General features: G+C 46.0%; 2 protein-coding genes across 2 annotated transcripts; one reads left to right on the top strand and one right to left on the bottom strand.

The window, feature by feature from the left end:
• The first annotated feature begins 2419 nt into the window (after nucleotides 1–2419).
• On the top strand, nucleotides 2420–5293 carry LOC4332639 (probable NADH dehydrogenase [ubiquinone] 1 alpha subcomplex subunit 5, mitochondrial). The gene is made up of 2 exons (XM_015772309.3): nucleotides 2420–2820; nucleotides 4852–5293. The coding sequence occupies exons 1-2, from the start codon at nucleotides 2484–2486 to the stop codon at nucleotides 5034–5036; spliced, it is 522 nt and encodes a 173-aa protein (XP_015627795.1). The 5' UTR covers nucleotides 2420–2483; the 3' UTR covers nucleotides 5037–5293.
• A 304-nt stretch (nucleotides 5294–5597) lies between these two features.
• Nucleotides 5598–10791, bottom strand: LOC4332640 (AP2-like ethylene-responsive transcription factor AIL7). The gene is made up of 8 exons (XM_015773788.3): nucleotides 10253–10791; nucleotides 10017–10099; nucleotides 7781–7789; nucleotides 7604–7692; nucleotides 7076–7149; nucleotides 6924–6974; nucleotides 6761–6837; nucleotides 5598–6365 (listed from the first exon to the last, which is right to left on the bottom strand). Exons 1-8 carry the CDS (start codon nucleotides 10669–10671, stop codon nucleotides 5872–5874), a joined length of 1296 nt encoding a protein of 431 aa, XP_015629274.1. The 5' UTR covers nucleotides 10672–10791; the 3' UTR covers nucleotides 5598–5871.
• Nucleotides 10792–11087: the final 296 nt, after the last annotated feature.

The following is an 11087-nucleotide window of genomic DNA, read 5'->3' on the forward strand; positions in this document are numbered from 1 at the left end:
TAACTTGGAAAGTGGGATAAGGAGGCTGTTAAAGATGCTCTTAGCGGATCTCAATCTACCTTAGCAGATTGGGAAAGAACCACCACTCCACCAGTAGGCAGTAGCAGAAGAATTATCTGCGAGTTTGTTTTCTACAAGAAGAATAAACAAAACCTGCAGGGCGGCGATGGTTTATCTTCTCTTCTCTGCATAGAAGGGAGTGGTTCCCCCACCCACGTAACTGCTACTAGAAAATTGATCGTTCGCCCTGTCCTTCCAGGGAAAAAAAACGAACAGTTTCTCTAGAAAAACCAGCCAATGTTTTTTAGAAACTACTCCCTCTGTTTCACAATGTAAGTCATTCTAACATTTTCTATATTCATAATAATAATAATGTTAATGAATATATATATATATATATATATATATATATATAGATTCATTAACATCAATATAAATACATTGTGAAACGGAGAGAGTAAAAACTAACTGCCTACTTAAAAACACGGCAAACCGGTTTGTTTTTATACCATTAGATGACATGGGTAATTTGCTAGTTACTGAAGAAGTATTACTACTGCATGAAAACTATCGTGCATCGTATGGTACAAATGCAAACTTAAACATAGTAGACTAGCCAACTTGAGGGTTTGTTTGTCACAACTCTAGTTTTAGCTCCATCTCTTAGAGCATCTCCAACAGCTTCTCTAAAATAGACTCTCCAAACATCCATATAGCCAGCTACCCATTTGATTTAGCAAGTTAAAGTTGTTGCTCGCTTCAACAGCCTCCCTATCTACCCTCTCCATTACAAGTCTATAACCAATGGGACCCATATGTCAGTCTCTATAACCTTCTTCCTCCTCTTCCACCCCATTTTCCCCACTCATACATAAACCTTCCTCCTCCTACTGGACTTGCCTCTGATGCTGCGGCGACGGGTGTGCGGGACGGGCTTCAGCGAGCAGCGGCGAGGCGACAGGCAGCGGCGAGCGGAGGCCGCGGTTGCAACGAGCAGAGGCGGCGCGCTGCGCCAAGCGGATGCCGGCGGCTGCGGCGAGCGGCGGGGGGGGGGGGGGGGGGGGGGCACGCCTAGCGGAGGCCGCGGTTGCGACGAGCGGAGGCGGCGCGCTATGCCGAGCGGATGCCGACGGCTGCGGCGAGCGGCGGGGCGGGCCACGCCGAGCGGAGGCCGCGGTTGCGACCTGCAGAGGCGGCCGAATGAAGACTTCTCCTTCTCATCACCGTCCCAGCAGTTCCACCACTCGCACGGCGTGCCGATGCAGCAGCAGCAGCGAGCGTCGTCCACGCCTATGGGGACGCCGCCGACGCCGCCGCTGTCGACTTCGTCCACCGCGGCGGGCGCTGGGCACGACCTGTTCGAGGCGGCGGAGGGCAGTGCTAAAGAGAGAGAGAGTGAGGCTACTCGGAGGGACGGCGGTGCTGCAACGGATGGCAACGCTGCTACTCCTCGCCGTTGCATCGGAAGAGGTAGCGGGGAGAGCATTTGGCCAGCCTTGGGGATGTGGTTGTGGCTGGCTAGATTTAGCTAGTTGGGGGGAGTGTTTGGCTAACCATATAGCTTAGCCAGTGGGATGGAGATGCTGTTGGAGGCTATTTTTTCTCTGCTATGGCTAAAATTTGGCTTGGAGAGTCACTTACCCATTCTCTTGGAGATGCTCTTATAAAGGAGACTAGCTAGCTTCACTCAGTTGAGCTGGGTGCCTGGGTAAAGCTCTCACAAAATGAACTAAAGAGGTGGAGCTAGATTTAGGCTGCTCCACTACTTCACTCTAGATTTAACTTTTGAAACTAAATTTAGAAGTTGTAACTCTAATAAATAGGTATTTTAAGAACCAGTTGGTCAGTAGTCAGCTTCTGAGAATATGAAAAAGCTGAATTTTCTACCTTCTGAGTTTCTAGTTCATTTTATAGGTTCTAAGAATCGGAACGATAGGTTGAACTGTTTAAAAAAACTTCTAATTCTGGTGAAAAATCTCCCTTAGGGCACCCGCAATGGTTATCTATAAGCTTTCTATAAAAGATCCATGTCAGCATATTTTCCTACTTGGAAGAGATTAAATGAAAAGAGAGAGAGTAAAACTATCTACTAACTTGGAGATAGTCTATAGATAAAAAGAGGCAATTGATGAGAGAGCTATAGATACCTATGTAGACATACTATTGAGGTGGTTTACTATTAATCAGTCTATTGCTGAGATGTACATGTTTTATAAAGAGCACATTACTTTACCGTTGCGGGTGCTCTTGCGCGGCCCTCGAATTCGCAATTCGCTCGGCAGGATTTCAACATTGCGGCCTACTGCTTCTGCAGCCCATGATCCACACACACACTCCACAGCCCACAGCCCACTCCATCCTCTCTCCCCCAATTCCCCATCCGCTGCTCATCAGTCGCACGTACCACACCAGCATCCTCGCACGGTCGCGACCCCTCCCGCACCTCACCAGGTAGAGAGAGAGACGACGGCGGTGGTGGCGGGATGTTCCTGCGGCGGATCCTGAGCGGCGGGGGAGGGGTGGCGGCGCTGCGGGCGGCGCGCGCCGTGAAGGAGACGACGGGGATCGTGGGGCTGGAGGTGGTGCCCAACGCGCGGGAGGTGCTCGTCGGCCTCTACACCCGCACCCTCAAGGAGATCGAGGCCGTCCCCAAGGACGAGGGCTACCGCAAGGCCGTCGAGTCCTTCACCCGCCACCGCCTCCAGATCTGCCAGGAGGAGGACGACTGGAAGCGCATCGAGGACCGCATCGGCTGCGGCCAGGTCGAGGAGCTCATCGAGGAGGCCCAGGACGAGCTCAAGCTCATCGCCAAGATGATCGGTCCGCATTTCTCCCCCTCCCCTACGCCCCATCTCCATTCCTGTCGCTTATTTAGTTACTTCTTGTATTAATTCCTTATTCCTCCTACTGATCTGTCGACAAGAATCAGGGTAGTTGATGTGTAGATGTGGCCACTGGCTACCCATTTCTTTGATTCAACCAGTTATTTGATCCGATATACAACTGATCCGTGGACAATAACATCGTAGCGATTGGTATTTGATTTTCTTTTGGCTCCCTTTAATAGCACTGGTAGGGCAAATTATCAGCGTTGACAGTATGGTGTTTGCCAGTTTGTTGATTGGGGAGGGGGGGGGATGGAATGCTTTTTAGGTTGTCTGCTGTGCTGCCTATTAGTAAAATGCCTTAATTATTTTTCAGCGCTTATTTAAGGATCATGGATGTTCCATTTTACCTTTTGGTCACTAACCTAAGATTTTTTGTGAACTGACTGGTGCTTGTAACTTAACCAGAGTGTGTTCATTGCCATATTCACCATACTGTTGCTTTGTGTATGTCTGGTGGAGTGCCATGTATGTAAAATCTGGCTGGTCTGGAATCTAGTTCAGGCGTTGGGCTGGTGCTATGCATTGCATGTAGTAATGTACTGGTGTATTACTTCAGTGCTTTAAAATTTCTTCTTTGCTAGAATCCCAGTGAGTCAGTGTAATATTTGTTTTGTGAAAATTCAAATGAAATACATAGGTTTCCATTTTACATGATATGGCATAGAGAGGGAATTAGGAATATGGTGATGTTACTTGCGTGAGTAAGAAGAAATATGCTCCACAATCTTCGTAATTGTAGAGCATTTCTCTTCTATCTAAAGTCTATTCATCACACCTAATTGAAATAAACTTTACAAATACCATGCCGAACGACTGGGGAAAAAAAGGCTGAACCAAATAATCACTCACCCATGTCCCATGCACATCTTACCAATCCAGAGCACTCTCACTGATCGATGCTCTCTCAAATCTCAATACAGTGTATTGTTTTTTGTATAGAACTATGAATGAATGTAACTACTCCCTCCGTTTCACAATGTAAGTCATTCTAGCATTTCCCACATTCATATTGATGTTAATGAATCTAGACATATATATCTATCTAGATTCATTAACATCAATATGAATGTGAAAAATGCTAGAATGACTTACAATCTGAAACGGAGGAAGTATATTATAATTTGCATGGCATTAGCAACTTAATAGTGATTAAGAATTCACGTAACCATGCCACTACCCTTTACACTGAGTATCTAATAAGATTACGACATAAGGTGCACAACTATAGCTGTCTAGATCAGTCCTGTTGCTGCCATTAGCAACTGATACAGATTGGGTGCATGAGTTAAGCGCTTTGCAGAAACATTTTTTTCTTAAGTCTGTTTAGCCTGCTCTGTGATATTCTGAACTGTTGCATTATATGTATGGTTCAGTTTGTTTCCAATGACCAAGCTCACCCGTATGAAGGACATAGAGAATTGTAGCATATAGACCTTGTCGATCAACTGAATAATGTGTAGAATATTAGAAGCAAAATTGGTTATGAGGAATAGTTTGTTTGGCAATTTTGATGTGCATTGCATACATTGTCTTGTGCATTTCAATCTGTCATCCATATGTTTGCCTGTAGAACTGCCAGAATGGTTTTTATTTTTTAAAGAAAAGCACCATTTGGCTAAAACATGATTTTCAAATGCAAGTCTACTATCATTTGTCTTTTTTATCAATAGCTTGCTAAATTATCAAAACTATAACACTAGATTGGCATCCTTAATCAACTTAAATGTCTGTTCTGAAAATATCACAAGGATGGCTTGACAAGCAAGTAAAACTGTAACGCCTTGATTAAGATCTCTGACAGTGTCTGTGTCTGAACTCTGCAAATATTGCATACAGCACAACTTTTCTTTTATGGGGATGCTTTAGGCTTTTACCTTAAGTATATGGACATGTTTGTTCTGTTTGTTGATATAAATCCTTACAGCCTCAGTTGTTTAATATACAATGTTTTAATGGATGGCAGAATGGGACCCATGGGGTGTTCCTGATGACTATGAATGCGAGGTTATTGAAGATGACACACTTATCCCGAAACATGTTCCGCAGCATCGGCCTGTTGCACTCCCTGAGGAGTTCTTCAAGACACTAGATGCTGTCAAATCTGATCCTGCTCTGCAGGGTGAGTCTCCTCCTCAAGTGAAACCATAAAGACGTGAACTCTCCAAGATCTACCATTTGCACCATTTTGCTGCGTGGAGTAGACTATAGATTAGTTTCATGTGTTCTTTGCCAGCAATATTTGCTTGGTTGTTCCAAGCAGAATAAAGTTCTACCGAGCACTACAAAGAATGTGTTTAAACTGAGTGCTTCCACACAGTGAAATGTGTGATATTTGATACTGTGGACATCATTTTCTTTTTCTCTGTATTAATCTATGGTGACGAAAAGCAAACGTTTTACTGTTATCTACGGACTGCTTGATGTGCTCTAAAATCGTGCGATTCTTTTGTACCCATCACTGTCTTTCCTGTGCTTCTAATCTGCAGTACTGTCCCGGCAAGCTCTGAAGCGTTGTTGCTCAGATTTGCTGCTCGTTACAGCCAGTGCAAATGAAAGCTTTGATGTTCTAGGCTCCGGCTGATAGAACAAAAGCAGGTCTGCTCGAAGCAGCAGCCACGGGATAGGTTGCCGCGCCACGAACCCATAGATGAGCAGGTCGAGGCCATCCGGTGTCGCAGAATTACTCGCGAACTTAAAAAGGATACAACATGGTAGAAAGCTATGAACCACTTTTGTTCAAAATAAACCATTAATTAACAACTAAGCATATCTGGGGCATACCACAAGCTCATTTTGAGCTTAGACCCACTGTTGTTGTAACGAGCATAGTCAAGTTCACTACTCCAGCTGTTATCTATGTTCAGGTTGTTAGTCCATGGCAGCAGCAAAAGCCAAAAGACCCCCTTCCTATATCCACCCAAAATCTCACTCCCTCGGAATCTCCACAAGAACCACACAACACCAGCAATTGCAGACGCTGGGATCAGTTGGCAGCATTGGCCAGATGAAGAAAGCCACCACTAGCCATTCCAACCATGTTGCTGTTGAGCTGAACCTTCTGCTCCTCCCCATCGCCGTAGGGCCAGTAGAAGCCTACTGGCTCTGCAAAGTTGTACGATCCTGGCAGCGGAAGAGCCTGTGGTGGTGGTGGTGGTGGTGGTGGTGGTGGTGGTGGTGCGTATGGGGGACCACATGGCTGGAACTGCAGGAGGTTGTGGATGAGATACGGTGGCGCGCTGCTCGACTGCTGGGAGATCGGCGGGCTGCTCATCAGAGTGATTTGGCCTCCTGCTTCTGGTGCTGGATTGTTGCTGTTGCTGCTGCTGTTGTGCCGCCTCCCGGACACGCTGATCGGGAGGTCGCTCTGAGAGATCGCTTCCAGGTTGTACCGGCTTGGCTCGAAGTTGGTGACGGCGTTGGCGCCCCTGAACTTCAGCGCTGCAACGTCATACGCCTCCGCTGCTTCTTCTTCGGTCGCTGCAAGGAATGTGCAAGTATGCTGGTTTAGTATGCATCACAGAGTGCAAAATATAGTGGTTTCTGAATGTCGCCACAGTAAGGGAATTAGAGCGAGATTGAATAGTGCATAGCTTGTAGATTATCTGTAAAACCAGTAACAAATGAAATGGTACACAGATGATAATAATTGTGTCAAGATGACAGTAACTTATTTGAAAGGGAACAACAAAGCATTAACAGCACTTCAAGAAACAGTAAGGTATCTATGACTATTCTGCCATATAACTTAACTACTTAAGACTATAATATGGTCACTTGTCCATATATGACTATGAGCATACTTTCTTAAGAAAAAAAGCATACTGTCATACTACTTTTTCGATATAAGGGGCATCAGAACAACAGGCTCCTACCAAAGGTGCCGAGATACAAGTCCTTGTTGCCTGCAACACGACCAATTCTTGCCTGCCAGCGGCCATGTTGGTGGTGCCTGGGGAAAATAGCAGGAAGTTGAGCAGATTGTAACTGACAAAGAAGATGACCATTGGTTGATTGGTTCATGTAGTTGAAAATTACCTTGTTACACCTCTGTAGATCGATGCACCTCTAGAAAAGCCACTGCTCTTCCTGCAGATTTGCATGAGAATTGAGAAAGTTGTAAACACGTATATAAGCCTGAACTTCCTGTGGTTGTAGCACAGCAAAAGAACGTGGTTTTAAATACAAACCTCCTTAGTGAGGCTACAAGCTCCTGCTTGCTCATCTTTTGCATCTCCTCAATCTCTTTCACGTAACTTTCTTTCTAAGAAGAGAACAAGTTCCATTTCAGTTGCATCATGACCAACTATAGCAATACATGATAATAGTTCTGAATGCATCCTAAAATAAAGAGACCAATCTAAGCACACAGCTCCACATAAAGGTGAGCACATAGTGATGTGTTTTTTTTTCCTTTTTTCTTTTGCGACGATAATGATGTGTATCTTTCTATTAAGAATACATGAGTATGTCTCAGTCCACAACCAGCATAAATGAATCCAAATGAACAGTTGAAGGTTGACAAAGATCTCAAATTTTAAGGCTATGGATTAACTGTAAATAAGACATTAGAAGTACACTAAGATCACTACAATATGAGGTGCGGGATAAGGGCACACATTTTAGGAGGCACAAAAAAACTGCTTATATGACCTCAGTAGGATATTTGCAGTAACTATGGGGGGCTGTTTAGGAAATCAGGAAAGCGTGACACTTACAGGGAAGTTAGTGGTAGCATTAGCACCCCAATATTTCAGAGCAGCAAGGTCATATGCCCTAGCAGCCTTATCTTCTATGTCATAGCCACCTGCAATTTACCACATGTTTATTTACCTTTACTTACCCAGGAAAAGGCATACGAAATGATACATAAGACAGGACTTAGTTGCTCATACCCAAGTAAACTGAAGAAGGCCCCCATGCAGTTGGCAGGATAAAAAGCACATACAGAGTAGACATTATAAACCAGGTTAGTTCCAACAAATAAACAAGATTATATATTAAAAAATACAGGGATAACAGTTTAGCACACAACTTCCTGACTTCCTCAGTGAGAAAACATTCACTGTATACAAATGTCCCTTCCATTCAAACATTGAGATATCCTAACAAAATTATACTCACTGAATGCAAAGAAGCAGCATGTCATAGTATCACTATCATGGAACCACTGGTAGTCCTTTCTTAAAAAAAAAAAAGGAACCACTGCACTGGTTCAGAAAAAAAAAATAGCATGTCATTTACATCAAATGCAAATTAAGATAACATTTTCCCCCCAGGTTTACGGGATCCCCAAAACCCCATTGTACATATCTCACACAAACTCTCCTCCTTTATCAACATATAACTTATAAGGCATGATTCTTTTTTTCTTTTTCAAAAATTAAGATAACTATATCTTCCAAAATAAAAGGACAGCAACAAGAGGATGCTAGCTTACATAACTCGAAAGCAATGTATCTCTCCACACAACAAAGAATGCCCCCAACATTTCTATTCACGTGATTCATCCTGTTAATATATATTATTTCCCAAATGCAATTATATGTATGGAATCTTTAATTGCATGCAATGATTTTTCTCCTCAGAACTGGAGTTTTGCTTGCACGATGCAAAAGAGGCAAGGGTGGCTCAAATCTAACGATAGAATCTGCACATATGAATGCATCAGCATGTGTAAGGAGTTATTTGTGTAATACGTATTACTTATTACATAATGCAGTTCAAAACCAAACAGCAGAATATGCAATGTTCACTTGATGAAATTGCATTTTGCACTATGCACGTGATTTTAGAGTAGCTATCCTCGGATGATCGGATCAACCGATAGATTTTTTTTTACTGATATCCCAGCATATATGTACCATCTGACAGTAAAATATACCATTACATGTAGCTATATATCCAACAGTAAATTGATCCGTGGAATTCTGATTTCTGGGTGTCTCATATAGTAGGCATTAATATATGAAATGCAGCCATATCATACAAGATCGTGGACACTCTCTATTGCGGAATTGCCGCCATGGCCAATAATCACATCTCCACTATCGATCGACGCAACTTTAGACCGCTTTGCTATTTCAGCAGTAGTCTGGAACTGCTTTGGCTCGAGGCCATGAGCCCATGACGTCGTAGACACCAGTAGCACGCATGTCTACCTGTGCAACTCTGCAAGCGTATCGAGTAAAGTACAAAAGTTTGTTGCCAAATGCCAATCAACAAGGACGGACAGTAGAAACAACTCTACTGGAGTCGTAACTGGCAAAGCAAAAATAAAATAAAATTCAAACGTGCGTTCCAAAACCACTTTTGGTCACACCTTAGCTGTCCCCTACACAACCCTGGTAGCGTTGCAAAGTTGCGACTCGTAATAAATTTTTCAGAAACAAAAACTCTCGCCGTGTGTAATGCAGAAGAAAACAAAAAAGGAGAAAAGAAAGACTTGCAATAGAAGGAAGAAAGAAACTGACCCAAATAAAACCATCTAAACATGCAGTACATCACCCATGAACTACTACTAAAACCAGGAAAAAAGCAAAAGCTGCATGCACCACAGCAGCAGTCCTGCCATGGCAAAGCTGTCATACAGATACACGACGTCACTCTACCAACCACGGGACCAGTTAATCTCCACGCCTACAAGATTAACCAACATAAATCGCCTTGCTAAATCGCTTTAGGCTCTAGCCGATCTATTGCATCAGAGAAATGGCCACAAGAAAGATTAAAAAAAAAAGAGATACTACTAGTAGTAGACAGAACACAGAGGTATACTAGGCAGCGGCTACAATACCCCCTACCTACGGTTGCACGGTCAAAGAGGGGTGACCCACCGGGGCCCGGCACCGCAGAGAATCCGGGAACTGTTGCGAGTCTAACGGAGATGCTAATGTCACCTCAACTTGATGCACACGATGGCCGACGCGACCCGTCTCTCGATCTCCCCCCGAAACGGCGCCGGCACCCCATCCCATCCCATCCCATCACGGCGAACTCATCACCGTCCCCTCGCCGCCGTCGATACCCCTCCCCGCCGGCGAGGCCTCCTCGATCGGTGACAGAAAAATGACGGTACAGAAAGGGTAATGGACTAATGGTGATTAGCGGTAATTTTAATTAGTAAATTACCTTGGCGGCCCTTGCGCTTCTGGCCTTCTCGCCGGCACGTGTTGTCCCACAGGTGCGCCTCGTATCGCCCCGTCCACCTGTGCCTGCGCCACACGTGCGGTCCTCGTGATTAGCGCGTGTGAAAAATCACGTGGCGATTAGTCGTTAATCACACTCCCTAACCATGCACTTATTATTATCACTCTCTCTAGTCTATCTCTACGCGCGTGGTATAGTGGTAGTAGGAGTAGTATTACCTGGTCACGCCGCGGTAGCAGGAGGTCCTCTGGCCGGTGCCCTGCACCAGCGGCAGCACCGGCGACGGCGAGCGCACGGCCCGCGCGGAGGAGGAGCCGCCGCCGCCGCCGTCGCTGCCCCAGCTGGTGGGGGTCATCACGCTGCCGTCGGTGGTGGCGCCCAGAGCCAACGTGCGCGGCGCAACGGCGCCCATGCCGCTGCTGGCGCCGTTGCAGGTGCAGGAGGACGGCGGCGGCAGGAGGAGGAGGGGCGCGGGGTCGGCGACGGCGACGGGGAGCGGATGCTGCGGTGCGGCGGCGACAGGGAGGACGAAGTCGTCGTAGGAGAGGCCGTCGAACGGGTAGATCAGCGCGTCCGCCGGCAGCGGCCCCATGGGCGGGAACGCGAGCGAGATGGCGCCGTTCGTCGGCGGCGACATCGTCGTAGACCTATCAACGGCGCGTCGCGGCGGCGGAAGAAGAGGCGGAGGAGTGGAGGAAAAAAAAACGAAAGGAGACGAGACGAGGCGAGGCGGGCGGTAGGAGTATTTATAAGGGAGGGGGTGAAAACGATGGCGAGAAGGTGTGTGTGTCGCACTTCTCTTGGTGATCTGGTCTCCGCTTCGCTTCGGCGCGGGCCTGGGTTGGGGTGGGGCTAATGGAAATGGGAATGGAATGTGTGGTGGTGGGGTAGGTGGGTCAGGGCGCTGCGTCGTCCTCTTGTACTACGATGCCTGCCACGGCCAGTGTCTCCTCTCTTCTCTTCTCGAGTTCGAACAGTGAGACAGACACAGAGTGGCCCTGGCCTTTCAGTCCGGTGGTTCCGGTTCTAAATTATTTGAAAATGGAATTGGAA

This window comes from Oryza sativa, chromosome 3 (assembly GCF_034140825.1).
Source record: "Oryza sativa Japonica Group chromosome 3, ASM3414082v1".
Taxonomy (NCBI): domain Eukaryota; kingdom Viridiplantae; phylum Streptophyta; class Magnoliopsida; order Poales; family Poaceae; genus Oryza; species Oryza sativa.

Coding starts and splice junctions, on each gene's coding strand:
- LOC4332639 (XM_015772309.3), top strand. CDS start 2,484: ATGTTCCTGCGGCGGATCCTGAGCGGCGGGGGAGGGGTGGCGGCGCTG. Junction 2,821..4,851: donor GCTCATCGCCAAGATGATCG/GTCCGCATTTCT, acceptor AATGGATGGCAG/AATGGGACCCATGGGGTGTT.
- LOC4332640 (XM_015773788.3), bottom strand. CDS start 10,671: ATGTCGCCGCCGACGAACGGCGCCATCTCGCTCGCGTTCCCGCCCATG. Junction 10,100..10,252: donor TGCTACCGCGGCGTGACCAG/GTAATACTACTC, acceptor CGTGTGGCGCAG/GCACAGGTGGACGGGGCGAT. Junction 6,975..7,075: donor CTTGTAGCCTCACTAAGGAG/GTTTGTATTTAA, acceptor GCAAATCTGCAG/GAAGAGCAGTGGCTTTTCTA.